This window comes from Scylla paramamosain, chromosome 2, assembly GCF_035594125.1.
Source record: "Scylla paramamosain isolate STU-SP2022 chromosome 2, ASM3559412v1, whole genome shotgun sequence".
In the NCBI taxonomy this organism is placed as follows: Eukaryota; Metazoa; Arthropoda; class Malacostraca; order Decapoda; family Portunidae; genus Scylla; species Scylla paramamosain.
In genome coordinates this window covers 3835104-3862185 of record NC_087152.1, presented here as the reverse complement: position 1 = coordinate 3862185, position 27082 = coordinate 3835104, and the positions used below count along the sequence as shown (strand labels likewise).

At 48.5% G+C, this 27082-nt stretch overlaps 2 protein-coding genes across 6 annotated transcripts in view; one reads left to right on the top strand and one right to left on the bottom strand.

The window, feature by feature from the left end:
• Positions 1–1619: 1619 nt before the first annotated feature.
• LOC135108545 (mucin-2-like) lies at positions 1620–24941 on the top strand. Of its 2 annotated transcripts, none has more exons than XM_064019675.1 (6): positions 1620–1820; positions 18017–18229; positions 18628–18763; positions 18897–19159; positions 19352–19453; positions 20922–24941. In XM_064019675.1, exons 2-6 carry the CDS (start codon positions 18053–18055, stop codon positions 24309–24311), a joined length of 4068 nt encoding a protein of 1355 aa, XP_063875745.1. In that variant the 5' UTR covers positions 1620–1820; positions 18017–18052; the 3' UTR covers positions 24312–24941. The 2 variants fall into 2 exon arrangements, with proteins under 2 accessions (XP_063875745.1, XP_063875736.1); XM_064019666.1 differs by lacking the exon at positions 1620–1820 and adding an exon at positions 10391–10471.
• LOC135108555 (uncharacterized) overlaps positions 20186–27082 on the bottom strand; it is a 21258-nt gene continuing 14361 nt past the window's right edge. For 2 of the 4 annotated variants that reach the window (XR_010272346.1, XM_064019685.1), the window contains exons 2-5: positions 25826–25900; positions 25513–25741; positions 24968–25122; positions 20186–20788 (exon numbers count right to left, since the gene is read on the bottom strand). Coding sequence is in view for 1 of the 4 variants with exons in the window: in XM_064019685.1 (XP_063875755.1) it covers positions 25027–25122; positions 25513–25741; positions 25826–25900 (400 nt within the window). In the remaining 3 variants the exon portion in view is untranslated. Of the gene's footprint in view, positions 20789–24967; positions 25123–25512; positions 25901–27082 lie in introns of all 4 variants that reach the window. The other 2 variants (XR_010272345.1, XR_010272344.1) reach the window with 1 other exon arrangement.

Genomic DNA, 27082 nt, shown 5'->3' with positions numbered 1-27082 from the left:
CCCGGGGGTGGGGCTTTCCTAGCGGGACCAGAGAAAGAGGGAAAGGGAGGAGTAGGAGAGAAAGGGGGAGCCGCCCGACCTCCCGTGGATACATCTCCTCTCCTCCCCCCACGCTCACCCCAGGCCAGAGTAATAAATCTTCCCTCGCAGTGAATTTCTCCATAGACTTGAAACCAACGAACCATTATGAAAAGTTCTTCCATCAGGACACACACACACACACACACACACACACACACACACACACACTCTCTCTCTCTCTCTCTCTCTCTCTCTCTCTCTCTCTCTCTCTCAGTTGCCTGTTGTTTAATTTGTAGAATAATAAAGAAAGAATAAGTTTCCATCTCCCATTGTTTGTTTTATCCCACTGTTCATATTACTCATCCCCATGTGCATACATTTGTTTCATTATAATGGATGGAACAATTAAAATACTATAAATGGCAGCAGACCTTCCATCCGCCACTTAACTCTGTCGCTCGGCTGCGAGGTGCCTGCTACCTAATATTTCACTTCTGTTTTACGTCAATACGAAGTCATTTCTTTCATTCCATGCCCATCTACTGCACGATAAGAATATTAAGGCAGAAATAACATCTATAAAACAAGAGCGTATCGTATACAAAAGTTTAGTGTCCACGCAGAAGTATTTTTTTTTTCTTGATTTGGGGAGAAGTTTGCTCATAATTTATTCCCAGGGATGCCAACAAAACTGTCGCATCTGATCTATACAAAAACTTTCAAAATACATCGTGTATGCCATGCGCAAGCTATTATACGATTAATATGTTGTATCAATAATCCAAATTAACGGCAGAACACCTACGGAAATTGGATAATGCAAAATAGTAAAGTTTATTTTTTTACTTAATATCATCCGAGGTTTGCAGCCCTGAGTCTACACAAGAGGAGGGCGCGCTAGCCTCGCACGGGGTCCCGGTAACCTGTGGGAACCAAGCCTATAGTACACCAGCTGAGTTTTAGTTTACGAAATATATAGCACATTAAATATATAAATCCCCCTTCTAAGAAATAAAGGAATTACATCTAGACACATCTCTCAATCCCATAACATTTGTACGATACTCAACAACAATACGCAGTTTGACAATTTGGCGCGTGAAAACTAAGTATTATCGTGCACTACTTGCAAGGTGACCTGGCAACTGTCCCCGTGAAGCCAGTCGTGGGACATGTGAATGCTGAACGTACATTAGATCTATAACTTCACTAGGTCAGTATATTAGAAGACTGGCATGGTGTTACAAGCAAAATCCTAACCATACTAAGTAGGGAGGTGAGCAGCAGCCTGGAGCACAGCGAGGGGGCCAGCACACCCCGCGCTGCTATGGATTTCTCCTGCACCAATACCAGCCGCTCTCCCTGCCTCCCTATCTCCCTTCACCATGAAACTTTGCCTTCGTGTTCCTTAACCAAAGCACTCTCTGTCCGTGTCGTCAATATGGAATACACTTTATTACATGTAGAAACGAGAACCGTAGATCATCTTGAACTGGCAACATATGGTTCTGTGTTATATGTTAGGACTGAACAGCTTTGTCAGGAACTAGATTGCTCAGAGCAGGAAGTTTTCGTATGGAACAGAGAGCTAAAGACGGAAAAGTAGGGAAGGCAATATCGGAAAAGCGGTGCGTAAAAGTCTCCACTTGATATTCGGGAGCAGCGAGCAGGGCTGTCGTGGGCCGCGGCTCGGAGGCTCGGAGCTCGCGCGCCGCTCAGTGTTGCTCGAGCAAGTGGTGGGGGAGATATATCGTGCCTGGATTACGCTTAGGATTACAGTGTGCTCATTCAACTGTCAGGTGAGAACTAACACGGCTAAAGATAAAGGTAATTTTCTTTCAGAGTCCTTACTGTTCGCTGCGGCGCCTCGTGGCTTTACTTTGTATGTAATGTGAAATCTGTCAAAAGTACAGTTCCCACTCATCGTGACCTCTGCAGGAAGAAAATGGCGGACGGCGCTCTGTTGACTTCCTCGGCTTCGACTTGCCATTGATTTTTCGGCTACAGCGTGAGACTGAAGAAGTGTAGCAGTGTTCTGAGCCCAGAACTCTGAGGCGCTGTGCCCCTGCTGCTTGCCCAGGGGGCGGCTAGCCCGGCGGGGAGGTGTGGGAGGGCAGGAAGTGACCAGATATACCGCGGCGGGCCAGGCAGCCGCGGCCACCCGCCGCCACGCCGCACTTTCAGTCCCTTTTGCTGTCTCCTGCCGCCCCTCGCACGCCTTTACAGAGCGTGGGCGCCTTGCTCACACCCAAGCGATGGTGGCTGTGGGTGGGTGAGGGATAAGGCGGCTGTGGCAGACCAGTGGCGAGCGAATCCTGCGTGGCCTGCACGAGCAGCGTGCGAGCAGGAAGGGCATCTACTGCCGCCGGGTGTTGGCGCCCGACCCGGGTGACGGGGAGGGGGAGGCCCGCACTACCCTCACCCCACCTCCCCTACTACCCCCCATATCTCTCTCTCTCTCTCTCTCTCTCTCTCTCTCTCTCTCTCTCTCTCTCTCTCTCTCTCTCTCTCTCTCTCTCTCTCCCCGCTCGGCAACCCGCCTCCTTTCCTTCCCTCCCTGCCCCACCTCCCCGCACCACATGGCATCCCTGCCCCTCCCCGCTCACGCTTCCGCTGAGTTATTGTCCTTCCCTCCCCGCGTGTTATCACCGCCGCCGCGATGAGTCAGCATTTGGGATTAGGACATGCTTGCCGCCCCCTTCCCTCCCCCTCACTGCCTTTCACTCCCCTCCCTATCCTCTCCCCCATCCTCATCTGACTCCCTCCTCCCCATCCTGCCTTCTCGCATATCCACAACCGACACAGCCCCCTCCCCCCTTCCCGTCCTCCTTCCACTGGTCCAGACAACCCCCTCCTATCTTTTTCCGGCTCCTAACCACTTACCCCCGTTACCTCACTCATCCTCCCTCCCCCATTCACCCCACTCCCCCCCCTCTATCTCGCGCTCCATCCTCTCCCTCTCACCTTCGCTCGTCTCCAGCGTACAGCCCGCTCCCTCCTCTCCCCATCTCTACGTCGCTCGCTTCTCCCGCGCTCCTCTGCCCTCCTCCCCTCTCCCAACACCATGAACCGTCCCCCCTCGCGTCTCACATTTATGCCGCTGTGGAAGTCTCTCTCTCTCTCTCTCTCTCTCTCTCTCTCTCTCTCTCTCTCTCTCTCTCTCTCTCTCTCTCTCTCTCTCTCTCTCTCAACCACCAGCCTTCCAACAGGTGTCAGTGGGAACGGTCGGGGAGGAGGCGGAGGAGGTGCTCATGCGTTCATGTGAAGGCTGGTGGTTCATTAGTCTCTCTCTCTCTCTCTCTCTCTCTCTCTCTCTCTCTCTCTCTCTCTCTCTCTCTCTCTCTCTCTCTCTCTCTCTCTCTCTCTCGTCGGTATGGAGCCCACGCCCCTCTAATTCTCATTTCCTGCTTCCTCTTTCCAGCCTTTCGTGTCTTCTTTCCCCTTCCCTTCCCTTCTCCCCCCTTCCCTAACTTTTCGCACCCCATCCTCCCCTCTTCCATCACCTCACCCCAACCTTTATTTATACCAAGGTTCCTCTTCCCTCCCTCTCTTTCTTTTCACCCCCTTTTCTCCCTCCTTCAATTCTTTCATCCTCATATCCAACTTTTTTTTCCCTTCCCTAGCTCCGTCTGTACCCACCCTCTGCTCTTTCTCTCCTCCATCCCCACACTTCCTTTCTCATCCCCTCCCCTTCATTTCACCCCACGCACCCTTTACAACACACCCTTTCCTTTTGCCTTGTGAGGAATGGCGGTTTGGTGACTTGGGTGAGAGAGAGAGAGAGAGAGAGAGAGAGAGAGAGAGAGAGAGAGAGAGAGAGAGAGATTGTGCTATGGTTTGTGAATGAAGCAACGTCTGTATATTTACTCTATAAAGGTTCTTAGACATTTTGCTGTCGTTCTTGTTGTTGTTTTTGTTTTATGTTGTTATCATACCTCTAGTTCTGCTTTACACATTACACTCCTTACTGTATTAATTTATTCCTATTCTTTTACTAAATTTTTCATCCCCTCAGCTCGCGTCATAAGTACATCAGCTTCTCGCAGAAATATAGACTCTTGTTCACTTCGCCCACGGGAGGAATGGCCACACTGCTGCCTTGCCATGGATATCTTGTCAGTTGCCCCATAGTGAACGAGGCAGGAGGCGAGGCTGGCTCCACTCTTTGCTCCTCACCAGATGTAGCGGAAACTGGAGCGAGAAGCATGTGTATGGGGGGATTGAGACGATTGAGGGGCGGGGGGAGAGGGGGAGGGGTGAAAGCATGGTTAAAATTACGACTTGGTAACTCTCTCTCTCTCTCTCTCTCTCTCTCTCTCTCTCTCTCTCTCTCTCTCTCTCTCTCTCTCTCTCTCTCTCTCTCTCTCTCTCTCTGAATTACGGGATGTATTTTTGAATGAAGGATATGAAAGGAATCCTGAGAACTGAACTCGTCTGGGGAAGAAAACCAAGGGGGAAAAGGGGGCGTCTTTTTAAATCCCTGGGAACTATTGTTGTGCTGATCCTGTGAGGTGTTCCCCGACCCCTCGTGTGGGACAGACACTTCCAGCCTCTCCCCAGGTGACAGAGCTGTGCGTCTCGCCCCCATTCCGTCCTTTCCCGTAGTGTAGTACCACCTCCCTCCCTCCCTCCCTTCCTCCCTCCTTCCTTCCGCACCCTTCTTCTGTATAGGAATGCTGTAATGATCGCGCCTCCTCCTCCTCCTCCTCCTCCTCCTCCTCCTTCTTCTTCTTCTTCTTCTTCTTCTCTTCGGAAGTTTAAACTGTTAAATCTCTCTCTCTCTCTCTCTCTCTCTCTCTCTCTCTCTCTCTCTCTCTCTCTCTCTCTCTCTCTCTCTCTCTCTCTCTCTCTCTCTCTCTCTCTCTCCCCCTAAGGAATGTGTGTGTGTGTGTGTGTGTGTGTGTAAAGGCAGAATAGGTGATATTGAAACAGAAGGTGTAGTATGTAGATGACATATGAATGCTTGGAGTCAGTCTACACACACACACACACACACACACACACACACACACACACACACACACACACACACACCTTCCTCCAGCTGGCGGCCATCGTCCAGCATTACAACCCCGCCACGACAACGGTGACTACAAACTGGCCTGCCTCTCCCTTCCCTCTCCCTTCCCTCCCTCCCTCCCTCTCCTCACCACCCTCCCCTTCCTTCCTTTACTGCATCCTCCTCCCATCCTTTGAAGGACCGCTTAACCCCCGCCCCCGTTCTCCCCTTCACTCCCCGCTCCCACCAACACCGTGCTCGCCATACGGTTCCTGCACAGCTACACCCAACACCACACACGCTCCTTCCCTTCTAGAGGTGTATGGAGCATGTCAGCACCCACAGCAGGTTCAGGAAGAGCGTCGTGGTGGCGTGTCACTAATTGTTACCATCTTGAGTGAAGTTTCCTGAGGTCTCTGTACTACCGTCTGCTTGTGTCACGCTGAGTCCTCACGTCGCGGCTCGCCCTTCGTGTCCTTTAGTTCATTGCCGTCTTCCCCGTTTTCTGAGGCAGTGTGGAGATTTGTCTCTCCTCTAGGATGTGATTGAATGGTTGAATGAAGTTGTTAGTCTTTACATATGGGTTTGTCATGTCTGATCATCACGTAACTTCATCCATCACGTGACGCTTCCATTCCCGCATCACATCACGACACGTTCACATCACATCAGTTGTCACATTTAACCACCATCACATCCCACTACATCACAACATGACGTCACCACTACTTCAGCATGCCACACTCCTTCACCACTGACACTTCCACTAACACATCACAACATCACGTCACCACCACAACATCAGCACGTATCATACTCCATCACGTAGGTAAGACTCTCACTTCCTCTTCACGCCACCACGTCACATCAGCACGCGTCACACCCCTGCACCTCCGTCATATCACATTACCGCCTCAGTATTGTATTTTGGTCAGGTCCCTTTCCCCCTTCTGTTTGCAAGAGTTTATATAGAGCCTAAATGAATTATCTTCTTCCCTGTACGGTATTCTGTTAGTCTTGTCATGTAATCTCCTCTCCCCGCTCCCCCTTCCACTGTACCTCTGACCCTTTTTTGTTCTAGTGGGGAAAAAAAATTGACCTTATTGTATTTTTGTGGCTTGTGTTTAGGAAGATGTATAATTTTATCACTATATTTGCTGCTTGTTTGTTTTATTTATTTTTTACTGCTAATGACATTGTTACTTTTGCTTAACAATTCCTTACGATGTTACTGAAAAAAAAGGGAAGAAATGCAGCCACTGAAAGGTATGAAATATTATTATTATTATTATTATTATTATTATTATTATTATTATTATTATTATTATTAAAAGAAAGATTAGTATTGCTTCATATGCTTACATCGAATCCATTGATAATTTATTGATATACTTATCTTTTTAACATTTTATTTATTTGTTTTTGTTTATTTTAATGCGTTTTCACATTGGGTAGGTTTTCAACATCTTCAAAGAACTAGATGGGGAAACAGTTTCATGCATTCCCTTATGTGATTCAGCTGAAGGACCTGCTGTTAGTGCTATTAGTATTTAGTCTACGAAACCTGATTGGTGTTCGTGCTGATACCTGGGGAACGCCACTCAGGGAAAATAGCAAACAGCAGCAGACATGTTGGCGCTTAGGGGGCTGTTTGTGGTAAGCTACACTCATCACACATCCCAGTTTAAACAATTCTTTATACTGCCGTCATTCATTACCCTCTGTTAGTAACTCTTTAATAGTATGACACTGATAGACTTGAGTTAACTTTCCTAAACAACTTCACTAATAAAAAAAAATACAGCCACTAAAAGAAATGAACTACCTAATTACACCTGTTATTAGTGAAATCTTTTTGAAGACACCCAATAGCCACATAGCATATCTAACTCCATAAAGCCATAACACTTGAAAAATTATGACACTTTACCTATGCAATTGAGTCTCTTATTCGCCTTTCTTTCTTTCCTTTTTTTCTAGATTACTTTTATAATATGGCGTACGTGGTTCAAAGGTTCCTGGAGCTGTTGTAGGTTCAGTAGACAGGCAGCAGTCAACCCACTAATCTCGTCATTCTTGTAATAGTGCAAAGGAAGCTCTCGTTAAGACGTGGTAGGTAGGTAGCTAAGTTTTGAACTCCTAATTAACTGGTGTTTTGATGCGAGTATGTTTTTATTTTGAAGTTCAGGATTGTGCGGGTGTGAGCGAGATAAGCCTCTCTCTCTCTCTCTCTCTCTCTCTCTCTCTCTCTCTCTCTCTCTCTCTCTCTCTCTCTCTCTCTCTCTCTCTCTCTCTCTCTCTCTCTCTCTCTCTCTCTCTCTCTCTCTCTCTCTCTCTCTCCCCATTCACCCCGTTTCCTCCTCTCCCTTGTAGTGCCTCTCTGTCCCTCAACCAATCGCCAACAGGGCAAGAATGAAGCCCTCACTGAGCTTTATACAGTAACTCCTCTGTGGGTTGGCTTTTCATGTTCCCTATGTGCCTTTCCCTGCTGCGCCCGCCACTGCAGTAATGTGACTGGCTGTATCGTTGACCTGTGTGTGTTACCTCTTCAGTTGTAGGTAAGTATTGTGGTGGTACAAGTAGTAGTAGTAGTCCTTGTATTTAGTGAATTATGATGTCTTTTTCGTTCACTTCAGATTCTTACTAATTTGCATCGTAAATTTAACAAGAAACGGCTTGGTTGTGCTTGTGCATCAGTTGAAGCTGGGTTAGGCCACGCAGTCATGCAAAGAAAAGAAAGAGTTTATGAAGTATTTAAAGTGTGGGCGTGCTGCGTTTCTCTTGAGTGATTAGTGAGGCATCGAGATTTGTGTGCGTGTGCGGAAGGGGAGGGGGTGGAGGGACGAGGGCTTACTGGGAGGGGGTGCTGTTGACCCCTGGACTGGTAAGGCTTCTCAAGCATAATAAAATAGAATGCTGCAAGTGTTGATAACAATTGAGTGAGACGTTGCCATCAAAGGGAGTGGTTAACTGTTCAAGCCTCTGTGGTTGTAGTGTTTCTGCTCTGTAAAATTGTGCGATGCCACCACTAAATTAAGGAGTCAGTATGAAAGCTACTCGGTATTCACTCAACTAAACTTAATTGTTATCACTACGCCACCTAATTTGTATAGGTATAAACTGATAACACGTACGGTTCTCTATTTACTGTAGTGATTCACCCACCAGGCATCGAAGGGGGCACCGGGAAGCTGTATATGGCAACACCGGCTATGGTAATCACGTTGACTGTAGTAAACGTAGAGAATAGCCTTGGAATCACGTTGTATAGACTATGATGCTGATAACTGATGCTATTTGGGCTCGTCTCCTCCCACGCTGCACTCCACACAGGAACACTTCAAGTCAGCCGCTCTTAGTAGGTTGCCTCGCCCGTCCCTTTCCTGGCCACTCTGGGAGCCTTTTGTCTGGCAGGGTGCTGTATGGTCCTGCTGTTACTGAACACACCTGCAGGAGAAAGTTACGTAGGCAAAGTGTGATGAAGGGAAAGGTGTAATTTACGAAAAGTGTTGTTTGTGGGGCTTTTATTTTGATGTCCTTTAATGGATTGTAGCGATTATGGTTTTCGAGAGCGTTTCCATGATTCTAGTGATAGTTTAATAAATATACTTTATTATAAAGAAAAAAATCAAGATCTGACAAATAAATTCATAATAGGAAAGCAACGAGTCTAGAGTACGAATTGTAAATATCTGCTGGCAAAGTTGTGTTGTACTGACAGTGTGGGTTGTACAGCACGGTGCGGATGTACAGTCGTGGTCACAAGTCAAGTAACCTGCTGCTCTCACTCCTGCAATACTGTGTGCTCCGTCACTCTTACGTCCTCTGATCTGATGAATCTCCTTACAAAACCTAACGCCCAGTACATTGTTGGATCAGGGACATGTAGCTAGCGAACAGTAAGTCACCTGCTGTGCTCACTCCGGCAGTGTGTTTCCCCAGTCTTAAATCCTTTCGTGTGTTGACTGTCTTACAAAACCTGACAGCCGACACATTCTTGGTTCAGGAAACATATGCCTGAGGACTGAACACAGGGCGAGAGTGCGGCATGATAGTGGACATGTATCTAACCACTTGTAACCACGCCTATACCAGCATAGGGGTGTTTGCCGAGAGACACGTGTGCGGAGAAGTACTGGGTCCCAAACGCCCAAACACTAATCCTCAAGGCCGCTGACCAGCATACCCAGAGAAGAATACCCTTACCTGTGATTAACTTAGCGCCAGGTGTCACTCCCCGAGAGGACCACTGGCCGGTTGGGGGACGTAATTACCAATGTGCTGTGCGGCGGAGAGGGATACGGCGAGTGAGCGAGGGGGAAGCCCTTCTAACGGCACCGACTGAGTGAGGACCTGAAGTGAAGGGTCAGGGGGTATAGCAAGGACGCTGACCATTGCTAGGTAACACAGGTAAACCGCCACCTGGGTGTGTGTGTGTGTGTGTGTGTGTGTGTGTGTGTGTGTGTGTGTGTGTGTGTGTGTGTGTGTGTGTGTGTGTGTGTGTGTGTGTGTGTGTGTGTGTGTGTGTTTTATAATTTCTTAGGATAAACTATGTACCATGAATTTCAAAGTTTGCGTGTGTACGAGAGAGAGAGAGAGAGAGAGAGAGAGAGAGAGAGAGAGAGAGAGAGAGAGAGAGAGAGAGAGAGAGAGAGAGAACACACTGAATATTCTTACTGTTGTATCCTTACGTGACAATAATTTAAAAAGGACAAGAAGGGAGCATTTAGTACCTAGGCAATAGCAGTAAATTTACAAGGATCGCCTCGTGGTGGTGCTCCCTCTCTCCCCACTGCCCTGAACGTGTCTGTGTTCATGTCCGTGGTGGCGGCCATCAACACATGCGGCCGGCGCTGTCATGTTCGGTAGAGGCGTTTGCATGTATTGAAAACGAATGTATTGAATTACGTATCGGTGAGGAGTCGTGGTGTGCTGGCTGGCTGGCTGGCTGGCTGGCTGGCTGGGGCGGCGCGGCAGACCCTGTAGTGTTGTGGTGGTGGTGCCCCTCCAGCGTGGAATGATCAAGGCTTGTGGGTCCTGTCGGGTGCGAGTTGCCTGAGAAGTGTGGTGGTGGTGGTGGTGGTGGTGGTATTGTGTAGGTTATTGTTGATTCTTGTACGGCAGTCACTAGTTATCACTGGATTTCGTTAAGTAAAATACGTAACTCTCTCTCTCTCTCTCTCTCTCTCTCTCTCTCTCTCTCTCTCTCTCTCTCTCTCTCTCTCTCTCTCTCTCTCTCTCAGACCAGCAGAATCGTCAGGGTGGAAGTGGAAGTGGAAGTGGTGGTGGTGGTGGTGGTGGTGGTAGCAGCAGCAGCAGCAGGGTATAGGCTCCGTGGCCGGTGGTGAGGGGAGGACTAGGGCTGGGCTGGGCTGGGCTGGGCTGGGGCTGGCTGGCTGGCTGGCTGGCGGTCGCGGAGGCCAGGTGTCGGCAGCGGCTGGTATAGTAATGGTGATTGATGGTTCTTTTTTGTGTATGTGTATGTTGGTGCTCACTCTCGCACGTGCACGCCAGACATTTAACCTTCCATAATGCAGTCTAGCTCTGAGTTATCAAGTTGATTCATTAAGTACCCAACCACTTCTTGTTTCCACCCCTCACCACCCGTTTTTTATTTATTTATTTATTTATTTATTTTTTTTTTATACTCGCGTGTCATTGCTTGTCTTTCTGTCGCCAGTGTCCTCGCCGTACCTGCTCTGGTCTTCCCATCGTCTGCCTTCGTCCTTGTTTGCTTCCGCACCTTTTTTTTTTTTTCGGTGTAATCCTGTTTATTTATGCATGGGGTAATTTCTTCTCGTCATCGCACTCTTCTTACCTCAGTGCTTTTTTCAGGTTTTCTCATCGTCTCCCTCTGTCGTTATTTGCTTCCCCCACTTACCTTTTCCCTTTACTTGTTTTTTTCTTTTATTTATTATGCATGCGGCTATTCCCTCGTCATCATACTCTTAATAGTGTTCCGTATCGTCTGCTTTCGTTTTTATGTTCCTCTTCACTTGAGTTTTTCTTTTCTTGTATTCATTATGTATGGAATAATGCCTTCCTTTTGTCATTACCCTGTTCTTATCAACATTTCCCATCGTCTGCTTCTTTCTGCTTGCCTTTCTACCCGTCTTTGTTTTTTCTTTATTTTTTTCTTTCCTTATTTTTTTCTTTATCAAGCGCTGTAGACTCGGGTAGCTCTCTCAGGCAGGCACGATGTAGACTGTAGATATTCTCCAGACAGTGGTTGCTACTTGATGTCACACAGGGGCCAGTGGTGTAGTAGTGAGGTGTGTGTGTGTGTGTGTGTGTGTGTGTGTGTGTGTGTGTGCTGGCTCTTTTATTCCTCGTCAGTGTCGACATCACCCTGGCAGCACACACACACACACACACACACACACACACACACACACACACACACACACACACACACACACACACACACACACACACACAGCATATTCCACTTAACTTTCTGGTGCACTTTAAATATTTTTTTTTTCATGGTGGTGTTTTATATATTAGTCTTTCCTATGTAAAGAAATAGAAAAAGAACATGAGGATGAAGAGAGAAAAGTCGGAAATCATGGCATTATTATCCTTAGTAAACATTGAATGCCTCGTGTGTAGCTGTAATTCATCACTACCTCTGCTTTTGATCTCCACGTGAATTCCAGGGCTGCACGATGACAGGTAATTATACACACGCAAGCATATCAATATTACCTGGCTATGAGCGGGGCACGTGTATGCATACCTTACCTGTAGGGGTGGTGGGCGGCACGTAAATGGCTGCAGGAGTGGGTGTGTTGGGTTGTATAGGCAGCGTGTGATAACGTGTTGACATGGGCGCCTGTTTTCTACTGGTTATGAAAATTAGCGTAAGATTTTTTCGTGGTTTCATTTATTTATTTATTCATTTTATTTAATCATGTATTTTACGCATGAGTGACTCTCTCTCTCTCTCTCTCTCTCTCTCTCTCTCTCTCTCTCTCTCTCTCTCTCTCTCTCTCTCTCTCTCTCTCTACAGCGTATTTTAATCTTATTCTATTGATTATGACAAATTAGGGATGAATATAGTAATTTCTTTGTCTTTCTTCTCTTTAAATGGTCTATAATGGGGCATGATTTGTGTGTTCTGACAGTTGTTTGTGTTGAGCGGCCGGGGGAGTGTGTTGTGTTGTGTTGTGTTGTGTTGTGTTGAGTGGCTGGGGCAGTGTGTTGTGTTGTGTGGCCGGGGGAGTGTGTTGCGTTGTGTGGCTGGGGAGTGTTGTGTTGTGGTGAGGGGTCAGAGGAGTGTTGTGTTGTGTTGAGGGGCTGGGGGAGTAGTGTGTTGAGAGAGAGAGAGAGAGAGAGAGAGAGAGAGAGAGAGAGAGAGAGAGAGAGAGAGAGAGAGAGAGAGAGAGAGAGCAATTTAATCACCCCATAAGTGAATATTAGCGCGAACCACACACCTGTCGCATTGCAATATTCAATAAATTTGCCAGTTCACTTATATTACATTGGCATCAGAACACCTGTCTTTCCTTGGCTTAGTTGTTCTCTCTCAACTTCCTTCCTTCCTTCCTTCCTTCCTTCCTTCCTTCCTTCTCTTTTCCCTCCATTCTTTGTTATTCCTCTCTTCCTTGCCTTTTCCTTTCAACATTTTATTATTTACTCGTTCATTTTTCTCATTTTCTCCTTTCTTTTTCCTTCTTTCTGTTATTTCCTCTCCCTTTAACCATCATAATTATTTTCTCATCGCCCCCCTTCCCCTAATCTCTCTCTCTCTCTCTCTCTCTCTCTCTCTCTCTCTCTCTCTCTCTCTCTCTCTCTCTCTCTCTCTCTCTCTCTCTCTCTCTCTCTCTCTCTCTCTCTCTCTCTCTCTCTCTCTCTCTCTCTCTCTCTCTCTCTCTCTCTCGCCTCCCCTTCGACTCCATACATAAAAAAGAGAGTTCCCACGCATTGTTCGCGGGGCGCTTGCCGGAGGTGCGAGAGGCATGGAATGTCGCTCCGAGCCGAGGGATGGAGGGAGGGAGGGAGGGAGGGATGGGCAACACGCGGCGAGAGAGAGAGAGAGGAGAGAGAGAGAGAGAGAGAGAGAGAGAGGAGAGAGAGAGAGAGGAGAGAGAGAGAGAGAGAGAGTGTGCTGTCGTGGTAAACATTCAACCAAAACACTCCCATATTTTCTGATGGGGGTAAATTCTGAACTAGAAAAAAAAGCAACTTCATAATTTTGTAGTACGTAGAAAACACGAGTTAATTTCTTGTTTATACTTGATTTGGATCGTTCAGTCAACCAACGCAATCTCATATTTATTTAACCATTTTATGCTTTAACTGGTTAGCTCATTCACTGTGGTTCGGATGCGTCATTGGGGGGAAGTATGTACGTATGTACGAGTATTCTTGTGGATGACTTGGACTGATGTGATAGTATTGGTAGTGTTAATTTATTATTATTTAAACCTATTTAAACCTAACCCTTATAGCTGGCGTCCATTCCACTCGTACCTATCCTGCAACGCCCCCCACTCCACCATCTTTCACGAGGGTACTGCCATATTCTCCCATGACATTTTTCCCTTGTGCATTTATTCACCCTGTAAACATTTTCCCTCCATTGGTGATATTAATAACAATGTCTCTCCCTTAGGTGCTGGGTTCTTGTTAAATGTCTCTCTTCCTTAGGCGCTAGATTCTTGTCAAACTATTATTAGAACCATGGAAATATTTATAAAAAAAAAAAAAACCCTATAACTTCTACTACAACGACTACAACCTGATATTAATGAAGTACGGCAAGTCTAAGAATGTAAATATCCATCCCCAGTAACCATTTAAACGCCAGTCTCTCCCTGAAGCATCATCAGGTGCAAGAGTCAGTAAGGTGTTAACCCTTTCACTGCCATGGTCAACACACTAACATCCAAAAGTGTGAAAAAAAAAACAAAAAACAAACTTGCAAGAACAGAAAGAGAGAAACGAAAGAATACAAAAAAAAAAAAAAAAAAAATACTTGCAAGAACAGAAAGAGAGAAACGAAAGAATACCAAGTTAATTTTGTTTCCTCGAGGCTGGGGAACTATTGAAGGGACAAGTACAAAAGTAAAGGGTTGATAAATTTACATATATAATCATGGGAAAAAATAGTCTAATAGTGAAAGGGTTAAGAAAGACGGGGTAGAGAAGCACTAGCACTATTACCTCCCCTTACACCAGAATGAGGAAGACCGTAGTAAGGGAACGTAAGGCACAACATACCCTTTATATACTTCATCAGCTTAATTGAAAGTTCCATTAGCACCTTTCCCCCTTCATCACCAGGTGCACCAGGTGAGTTCCGCCACACGCCAACACATAAGAAGTTACGGGTCATTTACCTCATGATCCTCCACGTAGCCCAACACTCGGCCATGCTCTTGGCTTAGTGTAGGGGTGTTCAGAGAGCGTGGGTTGGTAATACTGTATGGATCCCGAGTGGTGGTGATGGTGGTTGCAGTTCGTAGATTAAGTGTCGTATATCGGGTCATCGGAGGGTTGTCGGATGGGTTGCTAAAGGGTCGTGGGGTGCAGGTCGTACTGCCACGTGCTGACTTGACTACTTTAGGGTCGTTCATTGTAATAAAAGGCTTTGTTGCTTTGTTCAGTGAAAGGCTTGTTGCTGCGGTTGAAATTTTTTATAGGCAGTGAATACAACTATTGACGAGTATTCTTTTTTTTCATATGTACAAGAGAGAGAGAGAGGAGAGAGAGAGAGAGAGAGGAGAGAGGAGAGAGAGAGAGAGAGAGAGAGAGAGAGGAGAGAGAGAGGAGAGAGAGAGAGAGACTGGAAATTAATATGCATGTTAATATTATCATCATTCAAACTCCAAACCTTTGACATTTAAGACCCTTTGACTGCTTGCAGCTTTTCAAAATGAATAACATGATGTGGTGCACGTTTACAGGCTTCAAAAGAGCACAGACAGTAAAAGACGTGAGAGATCGAGTCAAGCAAACCTCTTAGTGTCTGGAGGTATGTATCTGTGCTGGGTATTATTGTCTGGGGCCACTCAAGTCATAAGCATCGTATTATTATTAGCAGTGAATGAGGTTGGTGACTTGTGCTGGGTTCTTGGGTGTGTGTGTGTGTGTGTGTGTGTGTGTGTGTGTTGTGTGTGTTTGTGTGCTGGCGCCACTCTGGATTTAGTCTCTGCTAGCGTGACCAGACAGCGTCGAGGAAAGAGCTGGCAGTGTGAGTGAGTGAGTGAGTCCTGCAGCTTCCCACAATGCATCACAGGTTGAGTCTTTTTTGGTAAGGTAAAAAATTTGGTAATGTAAACGTGAAACTTATTATTTACTTTCAACTTTTCTTTTTAATACGATTTTTTTTTCCCAGTATACCAACATTTTCCTTTACTTTCCATAGTTTCTTAAGCAAATCTGCGAATGAATAAATTGCAAGGGAAAATTAAACAAATGCCTTTTAATATTGAGAGAAAAAAAAAAAAAGCTGGACTGCAAGGGAGGGGGGGGAAGCGAAGATGGGGGGGATGGGGGTCACAACTAAAGTGGACGTGCCGCGACCAATGGAAAGGAGAGAGGAGGAAGGGAAGGGAGGACAAGCCGTCGGTGTAGAGAGGAGTCGTAATGCAGGGAGAGGCAGCGAGCATGAGTTGTGGGGAGGGGCGGTCCACACAAGCTGGCAGGGGTGCGGGGAGAGGGGCGTGAGATGGAGACTGGACTACAACACATGATAGGACGGGAGGGGAGGGTGTGTGCATAGATGGTTGTAGAGGGGGCAGCCATCCCTACTTACTGAGAGGGGGGGCGGGAGGAAAGTCACTTCTTTAACCCCCAAGACCTTCCTTTCCTCCCTCTGCGCCACCTTTCTACCGTACTCAGTGTTATGGTATATACTGTAGATACGAGCCGACACTCACACGCCACGCCCGGCACAGGCTGGCTAGGTAGGGTTGGTGCAGTCAGCTGTGTTCACGGGCAGTTGACATTTAAAACTGATGGCAGGGCGTGAGGCAAATAACAAGTGTGTGTATTCGCTGGGGAAATGCAGCGAGTTGTGTGCCTCTGTAACACCTGGCTTGTCGCGGCCCGGTGGTGAATACGTTTATGAACATTTCAGTCTTCCTTGTGTGTGTGTGCGTGCGTGCGATTATATGACCCTCTTTATAGGGCACCATATGTCAATCAGTGTACACTTTACGTAGCTGCAAATACCTGCTATACCTTACTAACGCAGCAGGATGGGAGTAGAGGACAAAAGAGAAAGAATTAAAGCTAAACATCACTGACTTAGGAACTGAGTCACGTATGGTAGGGAGCGGGTTAGTCAGGATGCATTACAAGGTGTTACTTCGCCAAGATCACACACAAAGGTCGCTCTCATGCTTTGTTACTCTTATATTATTTACTCCTGTGTTTGTCTGTGGTTGTGATAAGCCACTCGTATCTCTGTGTTTGATTGTGCGTAAGTATATTATGTTCTTTTTGTCATGGTAGCTGCCTCTAAGTAAATTCCATCCCTCGAACGTTTCTGATGAAAATATCACCCCAAACAATTTCGTCTCCCCTCTCCCCCAGTCTAATCTAATCTAATTCTTTATGGGATGGATACTTTTTTGGGGAGTGTGGGGGTGCGAGTGGGGAGGGATTGAAATGTGTGGGTGGAATGTTTGTGGTGTATAATTTAACTTGGGGTGGAACTTATTGCATGTGGGTGGATGCGTTTTCTGTATACATAGGTGGTTGATAGTGCTTCGCTGTCCTATACTTCGTTGTGACTCGCAGGGCAGTACAAAAGTCTTTAGCCAGGTAGAAAGTTTGACCGTAGCGTGGCCCGTCTAATCAGATTTCTTCTGCAACACAACCGCGTCATGTCTCCACTCCATTCAGAGAGCATGTAGTTGAAATGAGGCGGGTAACAGGAGAAACACTTTTGAGAACCGGACTAGTCTATGTGGATTTTCAAAATAGTGGTGAGTGAGCAAAGCGTCTCAGAATATATATAGGCCTTTTTGCGACACTGAGAAACATGGCAAGGCTGTGTGACGCGTGCACAGTTCAAGCGGCGGGGACGGCCTCCAGCCAACAGGTGCACGAGTAAGCTGCTGTGGGCGTCAGGCGGGATGGTGAAGGGGGTCGGATCTGTGTACATCATTTGCATATACGGTATAATGTTTTACTGGAGGAGTCAGCTGTGGACGGTGACTGAGGGTACCATCTAGAAAGCGTTGTCAAATTTGTTTCGATTCCCTCATGAGTCACTGAGGCCAAGGGCGTTCGCTGTCCACCCACTTGACTCTGCTCTCCCTCCCCCCATTCCTCCCCAGTAACCCACCCACCCACCCACCCAGACGGCCTCTCGTGTGTGTGTGTGTGTGTGTGTGTGTGTGTGTGTGTGTGGCCTGGTCCTTGGGCGCGACAGTTGTTAGCGAGGCAGGGACGCCGCCAGCAACACAGCAGCTGTATGTTACCGTTATTGTTTTGAATATCTGTGTACACAAGGTTTTGTTTGTCTCGGTAATCCGGCGGTGTCTCCGTTAGCGCTGCCGAGGCTTCGTGTGGGTGAGCTGCGAAGTTTGTCCCCTCTTGATGAATAGTGTATGATCCGCCTTCCTCCCTCCCTCCCTCCCCCCCTTGGAGGCGCGCGCGCACACTGCATACAGTCTCGTGTTGTGGTTTTGGTGTCGCCTCTGCCTGGAAGGAAAACGAAGTCGGTACTGCCAGGAGTGAGCGGAGGAGGCTGACAGTGGCTGGCGGACAGGGGACGGCTGTTTGAAGACCCCGTCACGATACGTCGTGGCTTTTAGACACTGAATGCCATTTTGATATCCGTTCATTTGTGCATGGTTTGATTATAGTTGCATTATTTTACTTTGAAAATCTATTCACGACAGAAGGTATAGACGGTCACACCTGCTACATTAAAAGTCTTCGTGATGTGCCTATGAGCTGTGTTGTGCGTGGGGCAATACTTGTGCATCGCGGGAACACGCAGGTTAGGTCTAATGATTTGTTTTTGTGTTGTTGCAGGTTCTTCGCCTTGTTGATGGGGCGGGCGAGGCAGACATGGGGCCTCTACGCCGCGTGAAGCTGACGCAACTCAACGCCCACCTGGTGTGTGTGCTCTGCTCCGGCTACTTTGTGGACGCCACCACCATCATCGAGTGCCTGCACACCTTCTGCAAGACTTGCATTGTTCGCTACCTGCAGACCTCGTCTTTCTGCCCCATTTGTGATGTTCAGGTAAGACGCCTCTGCCTTAATGAGTGCAAGGAACCTTTCTGTGTGGGGATTATAACAGGAGCATCTGTCAGCTTAAGCCAAATCCACCTCACCTATAAAGGAAGCGTACACAAATCAGGGACACGCAGGTGTTTGCTTCTCTCTCCTTGGTAAACAACAAAACAATAAAACATTGAACTTTTTTTGTCAAGAGTTGTTTGTTGTTAATGTTTTATTATAAGGCATGCAATCTAATGACAAGGAGGACTCAAAAGAGTTTGATGTGTTTAGCTTCAATCAAAATTTATACGAAAAAAAAGAGAATGAAATTTGACAGTACAGAGCGAGATAAATGTCGTGTCATTAAGTTTGATTCAAGTGTTGTGATGTACTCAGCGGTGGCGGTCCTTTGTCCTCAGGTGCACAAGACGAAACCCTTGTTGTCCCTTCGCGAGGACCGCACGCTGCAGGACGTGGTGTTCAAACTGGTTCCTGGCCTTTTCCACTCTGAAATGAAGAGGCGCTACTACTTCTACAAGGAGCACCCGGAAGGAGGTAAGAATAGCCGGGCTGAGTGTGTTGTCGGGCCCACGTCACGACTAATTAAATTATCATATCATGGGGCAGGGAAGGGGAACGAGCCTTGGGTGGTTTGGGGAAGTAACAGGTGGTCGTTGCGTCGTTACAGGTGGAGACAAGACCGAGCAGAGCCTGAGGGAAAGACGTCATTTCTTCCACGTGGACGACCAGATTTCCCTGTCACTGGAGCACGTCTCAGCGCCGCCATGCCCCGTGCAGAGCCTCGTGCACCCCCACCTGGTCAAGCCTCTCAAGGTTAGCAATGGCCAGCAGGAGAAGCAGCACAAGTCTTCTGTGCAAGAGGAGAAGAGCGAACCTGTGTCTGTGAAGGAGGAGGAGGGCGAGGGTCGTGATGGCGGCGGCGACTCCAAGGTGAGGCGATGAGGAACTTGTCACTCATGCTTTTTTATCATGCAAATATTTACTACGTAAGGAGCGGAGGAAGATACCACTCCGTTATCTACCGTTGCGCCCTGACACTCATTACCTGACTGTCTCGTGGTGTTCATGTGATCAGCAGTTTTATCAAATTGTTCATAGCTATTCTCTCGTTATCCTCCCCAGCTGGCCCACAAGCGGTACTTGAGGTGTCCTGCCGCGGTCCAGGTGTCCCATTTAGAGAAATTCGTCCGCCTGAAGTACAACTTGTCCCCGAAGACACACAAGGTGAGTAATATCTTCATCTCTTGTTTGTACTGTAATGTGCTGTTGATTCTCTCTCTCTCTCTCTCTCTCTCTCTCTCTCTCTCTCTCTCTCTCTCTCTCTCTCTCTCTCTCTCTCTCTCTCTCTCTCTCTCTCTCTCTCTCTCTCTCGTTTTGTGTCTTCGTTTTGTCTCTCCTGAGTTCCAACCATTTCCTTCCCGTCCAGTCTTGTCTTCGTCGTCCTAGCGGAGTGGATTGCTTGACTTTCCGCCTCACAATATCTGGGCATATGGCGCTGTGTTCTTGAAAATGCTCCATACTCACTGGATTTATCTTAATTTGTCCTGAGATGTGAGAAGAAATCGTCCGTTAATGGTCGTGGTTTTAAGTGGAATTACGCGCCACTAGATTGAATTAGGAGTACTTCACTTTCTAGTACAACAATTACCGAAGTAGTTAATCAGAATTCCCAAGTAATCACGTAAAAAACGTTGTCGGGCTTCTTGTTACCGAGTCAGGAAGGGACGGAAGGATGATGTCAGAGAAAGAGAGGGTACCTGTAAACTAGTAGGGTTATTTCATGATCCCTTTATAAACGAACCTCTCAATTGAACCTTAAAAAGTTTAGATAGTTGTTCGTTCTCATTCGATATATAGATAGTTTTTTGTTCTCAGAGAGAGAGAGAGAGAGAGAGAGAGAGAGAGAGAGAGAGAGAGAGAGAGAGAGAGAGAGAGAGAGAGAGAGACTGTCTGCTTAGTAGTACACCACGTGCACAAGCGAGTTGTCAGGAAAGCTGCCACCCTTTCTTGTCAGTGGATGATCACACGCTCTGTGTGCTTCATTCACTAGCTAAAAAAATATTTGATTAATGACCTATGACAGTTTGTAGCGCTTCATTATTTTTGTTTTTATTTATTTAGTTGGAAATCGAGATGCGTGTTAACGATCGACCGGGAAGGTGAGATCACCGAGTGGGGAGAGCAGAGACCGGGACGTTGTCTCTCTCAGCCCCGGCCCTTGTTCTCCACTAGATCGTTTCCCCTTTCCAGCCCAGTGTTTCTTAGCATCTGTATTTCAACTGCAAAAGATGCGCTACAAACTGCTGCTAATGATGAACCATGAATAAATAATAGAGCGCTTGTAGGGGGGGTCCGATCATGAACTCGGTTTTACTTGCAAGCAAAAACCAGCGTAGCAATCTAGCCAGGAAAAAGACGTCTTCTCTTTTCTCCTCTCCTCTCTCCTCTTCTGTTATTTCTTTCGTCTCTTGTCTTCTCTTTCTTTTCTCCTCTCCTATGTAGCTTGTCTTTTTCTTGTATCCATCCACCTCTCCTTTTTATCATTATTCGCTTCTGTCGCTGGAAGTGAAAGAGAATGAAAGGATGTTACTTTATGTACATATGTTTTCTTCTGTACCTTTTGTAGTTGGCTTTACACATTGAGTAAGTACTTCAGTCAGGATCATGACAGTTTTTTTCATGTCTCCCACAGGTGGAAATCATGCACGGTGGAGACTGTCTGATGGGGGAGTGGACGCTGCTGGACGTGGTGTACATGTACAAGTGGACGGAGGATGCTCCTCTGCGCCTCATGTACACTGTCTCGGTTCTGCCTCAGACTCGAAAAAGAGTTAAGCCATCCGGTAACAAAGCTGTGGTTAAAACAGAGCCCGGTGCCCCACCTTGCAAGGTGCCGAAGCTCCAGCCTTCCGCGCCGGACAACAAAGTAGCACCTTCGGCAGTAAGTACGCCGTGGCAGGATTCAACGAAAGGGGACGTAGTTGTCAGAGGGGACTGTAAGGATGAAAAGCCACAGGATGCCGGAAAAGTCTTGCCTCCCCAGACGTTTGTGGTTGACAAACCTAACATCGTGACAAGCACTGTGTCGGTGAGTGCTTCTCTGTGCACCGAGACGAAACCCAGTTCATCCTTTGCGCAGACCAGCATCATGAGCTGCGGTAACGGAGCCGTGCAGCTTCCCAGTGCCAGAGGGCGGCCGGCCCTCACAACTACCACACCTGCCACTACCACCCCGCGCGTGGCCCTCACCCACATGTCCCCGCAGACCCCGCCCACCACAGTTCCTTTGTCAGTTGTGGGATCCAGTGCCCCAGTTGCCATAGCGCCAGTCTTCACCAAGCCTCCCGTCAGTCCGGGGATGACATCAACTGCACCTGTTATGATTCAGACGTCACAGCCGGTGATCAATGGTCTGAATGACGTCGGACTGAAGCAGATCCGTGGTACTGTTCCCAGTCTACAAGGGAACAAAATGTCACAGCCAATCATTCCTACACGTCCGCGCCTGGGCAGGCCTCCGAATCCGTCGCGAATAAATGCGGCCAAAATGAGACCTCCGGCACCCAGGATGTCAATTCCTAACGTAGCCCGACCACAGGGTAAAAAGGTGTACCCTGGAGGCATGGCCGTCCGCCCCAACCCTATGGTGTCTGCCAGCCTGAATGTGCAAAATCGCTTGAGCAGCATCAGTGGGCCGCCAGCCAAGCTAGTGGCGTCCAAAGTGTCTGTCAAGAGGACGAGCGATGGTTTATTTCAAGATGGTGGCACGTCTCCCCTCCAGACTCCACCTGTCTCCGCCATCAACTCACCCACTCCCTCCACTAACAACACTAACACTCCTGCGTCCTCGCCCATCTTGCCCAATGCAACACACAGTCCATGCACCACTCAGTCACCCTCGCCATCACAAGTCAGTACTAGTAAGGATTCAACCAACATCACGTCCACTGTGACAACCACCAAGACCACTGCTTCACCTCAGCAGGCAACGTTAGCCATGGACAGGCAGACGCAGAAAAAGTGTTTCCCTCAGAGCCAGGGAGTACCGGCTGGCCAAAGGACGAACCAACAGTCACCACGGCTACCAATGAACCATAGCTTGAGACCTACCGGCTCCCAAATGCCGCGCCACCCAGGGCCTCAAATGGGTCAGCGGCAGCCGCCGCCACAGAACAGTCAACGAACTCCCGCCCCGCCCAGTCACCAGCGGCATCCCATGCAGGCCAACCAGCGACCTACATTAGCACAACAAACCCAGGGAAATCAGCAGCCTTCCAGTCCTCAACAGCCTTCCAGTCCTCAAGTGATGCAGCATCACGCCTCCCTAGAAGGCTCTCAGCCTCCAACGGGGCATCCTCGTGCTGGGTCTCCAGCGGGGCACGGTGTACAGAAACTCCCACTTTCCTCCACTAACCAGCGTCTTTCAAGCCTTGGTGCCCAGCGGCCTCACTTGGGCCCAAGTCCCCAGCGGCCAGCCACCCCCGCCAACACTCGGCCATCCAGTAGCCCTGCTCCTCATCGACCTCACAACAGCCCAGCCCCTCATCGACCCCCAAGCAGTCCTGCCCCGCACCGTACCCCCTGCAGCCCCGCTCCCCACCGTCCCCCCAGCAGTCCCGCTCCCCACCGTCCCCCCAGCAGCCCCGCTCCCCACCGTCAGCCTGGAAGTACAACACCCCGCCCGCACAGCACCCCAACACCCCCCTCCAGCCTTCCCTCACACTCCCCCAGGTCAACTCCCTCACCCAGATGTGTATCATCGCCTTCCCCAGTACCAGTGTCCACCCCAGCCTCGGTGAGGGATGCGCTTCCTCCCCTGACTATTTCCTCTCCCGCCAGTAGCGTCGCCCCGCCAAACGTTACAAATACTACAAATGGGACTCCACAGGGATCAAAGCCCAGTGAGACGAATAATCACGGTCGAGTAGTGCCCTCTACAGGCAGTGGCACCACCCAGACACAACCCACAAAGACTGTGTCACCCGGCGGAGGGAAGACTGCACCAAAATCTCCTGGGCGAGGTCGAGGGCCCTTCAGTTCCCCAAGTATACTGAGCATTGCGCAGTCGCTTGCCAACAGACAGCTGCAGCAGCGCACTACCACCACCACAGCTGTCAGCCAAACAAATAATACCGCCATGAATTCAATAAGTATCGGCACGAGCCAGATAAACGCTCACCAAGCATACACCACAGCAAACACCACGCCAGTGTACCCAAGCCCCGTGGCGGGCAGTCTGGTGCCGCTGGCTGCTGCCTACATGGCTTCCACGTACGGGGATGCCACTCCAGACGTTACCGCCATGAGAAATCTCATTACTCTTAGTCAAACGGCGGCTTGCATACGAGAGTTTAACCTGGCGGCCATGGTGAATAATCTTCCAAGACCAAATGACCCGGCCCCCATTGACCTGTCACCTACTAGTAAAGCAGCGCCCCAGACGCCGCTCACTAATGGCAGAATGTCCGTTCCTTCATCCTCCTCCACGACGGCTACCAAGACTACTAATTCAAAGTCTCCCACAAAGACTTGCCGGCCGTCAGCAACAGCAAATGCACCCACTATTTCGCCGCCCACTCCCGAGGTGACTATAACAAAGTTGCCCAATACCCCAGCCTCCACCACCTCCAGCACTACCCCCACCTCCAGCACAACCAAGACCACTTTCGGGTCGGCCAAGCTCGGCTCGTCCAACACCAATACCGTATCTATCACCAAGCGCCCCGCCTCCAGCAAGATAGCGATAGCCAAGTCTCCTGCCAATGCCTCAGTGAGACAAATACCAAATCCTTCCTTCGTCAGGCACCAGTCAGAAGCGCGGAACAATAACAATGTTTCCAAACCGCCTTCCTCCACCACTTCCTCGGCCCCTGCCACCACCACCAATACCACCAAGAATGTATCCAATAAACAATCTGGTGGAGGGGGTCGGACGGCGGGTAACTCTCCCCTAAAGGAAACTGGTCCCCTTCCTAAGACTTCCTCGATTCTGGAGATTGAAAACCTCACTAGGTCTCTTCCCGCCCCTGCGGCTGCGGCTGCCGCCGCTACACACGGGCTTAACTTTTTTGATAACAGATAGGGAATAGCAGACATAGAATTTTCTAGTTGTGGTGAAGAATGATGCGGAACGAACACTAATTTAATTAATTTGTGGTCGTGATCTCCCAACGAGTGCCGCAACCCAGTGCCTTGTAACGTGTGTAAGCATCGGGACCCACCAGATGATGTGTCCCGGGTGTGACGTGTTTTGTAACGCGTGTGAGCATCGGTACACGCCCGACGTTGTGTCCTGGGTGTGACGTGTGTGTGTGTGCTGCGGTGATACACTGATACCTTAGTGATCTTTCCTTCTCAACATTTTATTTAGTATTCTGTAAAAAGGCCTGTGTAGGGAACCACTCCTTTGCCATACATATCACGTGTAAGCTCATGAAGGTAGTGAATGGATGCAGTGTGTTAAGGAACGCTCCAGGACTGCGGGAGCCTCGACTTGTCCGCCAGCGATGTCACGAGTGACCCTCACGTTTGGTTCTTTAAAAAAAACTAAAAGTACTTTGCTTTTTTATAAACACATCCACCATGTAGATTTGTATATGACTAAACATATTATATAAGGCTTGTGATTGTTTTATCTTCACGTGTATAGACCAAATATTACTCTGTATATCCAGCAAATGTAGATTTTAAAAGTACACAAAGATTTTTAAAATGCTTGTTTATATTAATTATCCTTACCTGGGAGTGTCGGCGAGTCGCCGTGTGGAGCGTCTCATTACGGTAATGCAGGAGCAGCCTCACCCCGCGCCACCCAAACATCTCCCCCCGGTGACGCAGCCACGCCGAGGCATAACAAAAAGGCCGCGCTCCTGCTGCACCTTCTCACTTGTTGTCTTCAAGGAAAATAACTTTAATGAACGATACTATGATCCATACACACAACTGTCCATGCACGCCACCTCCATCCAATGGCAGTACGAAATTTACACACCACTCTCTCATCCACCAGAGTACACGCTCAACAAACAACGCAAAATGTGTGCTCCTATAAACACTAGTGCCAAAATGTAAGCGTGTAGTGCTTGCAATAAATAAATAACTTAGCAAGTCTTCATCATACGTAACAGTACAAGCACTCCATCACACGCTGTAAGGAAGTGATCACGTACTATCACACCCTGTAATGAAGTGATCACGTAAGGGAGTCCGGGAGGTAAAACCGGGACAGCCAAGTCGGGAAGGGGTTTGGAGTTCAGTAGGAGGGGGGGGGGAAGTCCACTTGCCTGAGTTAGGAGAGAACACCGCCCATCCCGCCAGTTAATAGCAGGGTGAGGAGCGGCGCCTCCCATACACTGCCCGGCGGCCTCCACGGAGCCTCTCACTACCTCCCTCACCCGCTCCTCCGCTACTTCTCCTTTACAGCACGAGTCTCCGCCATGTGAACGCAAACGCGTCCACGCGGTTCCCAGCACGCCAAGTCGAGGGCAGCACGCACGGGGCATCCCAGGCCACCTGTGAACAAACACAAGCCTCACCTCCCGCCTACTACAGTTGCACCCAACAAAGTCTGGTCGGATCAATACCATCGCTTCTTACTCTCGGAGAACCACGTGCGGCGGTGGGCGGAGCGGCTCGCCTGTCACACCTGCGTCACTCATTACAGCTGCACCACTGAAATAAGAGAATATTATTCAGTCGTACATTTACATGTCTATGAAATATCTAGGTGTGTACGCAACCTAGAAAAGAGCGTATTGAATAACCCCATTGTTATGTACTGGTGATGCAAGTTAGTGAATTAACTCCCCTGTCTTATGCACAATTCATTTTAAACACTCCAGTAGTTTAGCAGGTGAGCGCAATTCATCACCGTCACCAGTGTATGGGAGGTATTGCTTAAAGTCGCTCCATATCTTGTCCCTACCGTGTCCGTCCCCCTCGCCTGGCCCGCCGGGTGTTAAAGGTGACCTGGTGCACAATGTGGGGCGACGCCGCCACCGTGCACCTGAGCCGGCCAGCCGACCCCGCGCCTCCTGAATTATGCACAAGTGTTGCCTCGCCATGCACACTACACGCCTCCACGGGGCACAAGCTGAGGAGGAACACACAAACGCACACACACACACGAGAGAGAGAGAGAGAGAGAGAGAGAGAGAGAGAGAGAGAGAGAGAGAGAGAGAGAGAGAGAGAGAGAGAGAGAGAGAGAGAGAGATAGTACAATTACTAATAAGGACACCAGCAATACACAACCACCATATCACACAACTAACCACATACTCTCGACTAATACTGTTTTCTTACATCGTCTTGAGTGATTATCCATTCTAAGAGATTAACCTCTACCCCAGCCAAATCTTTTCCTTCACCTTTTTTCCTGTCGCCGGGTCACCTGCCACCTTCATCCCCTCCTCTGCACCACAAAGTTCCAGCGTGTGTCACGTGGACGAACTAACACACTAAACCTTGAAGCCTCAATGCCCGTGTCTCGGTTATTTTGAGGAAAGTGAATGATAGATGTCTTTATTATTCTAGGGATTCATTACCATAGCTGGTGCAGTCATTCCTCGGAACCGTGGTACGAGTCAGGGCTGCCGAGAGCTTCTTGGGGAGGAACTTGGAATGGCAAAGTTGTGTGAAGAATATATCATCATGAAGACTGAACTGCTCACTAGCACAGTGGTGGAGCCCTTGCCTTCACTCGGCAGGTACATTCGCCGCTCTGGTTGTGAAGGATTTTCACTGATGAGCGAGCAGTTATTATCCTCAACTAGGAGAATGGTGTGTGTGTGTGTGTGTGTGTGTGTGTGTGTGTGTGTGTGTGTGTGTGTCCACCCCCTCAGCGAGCATGAAGTT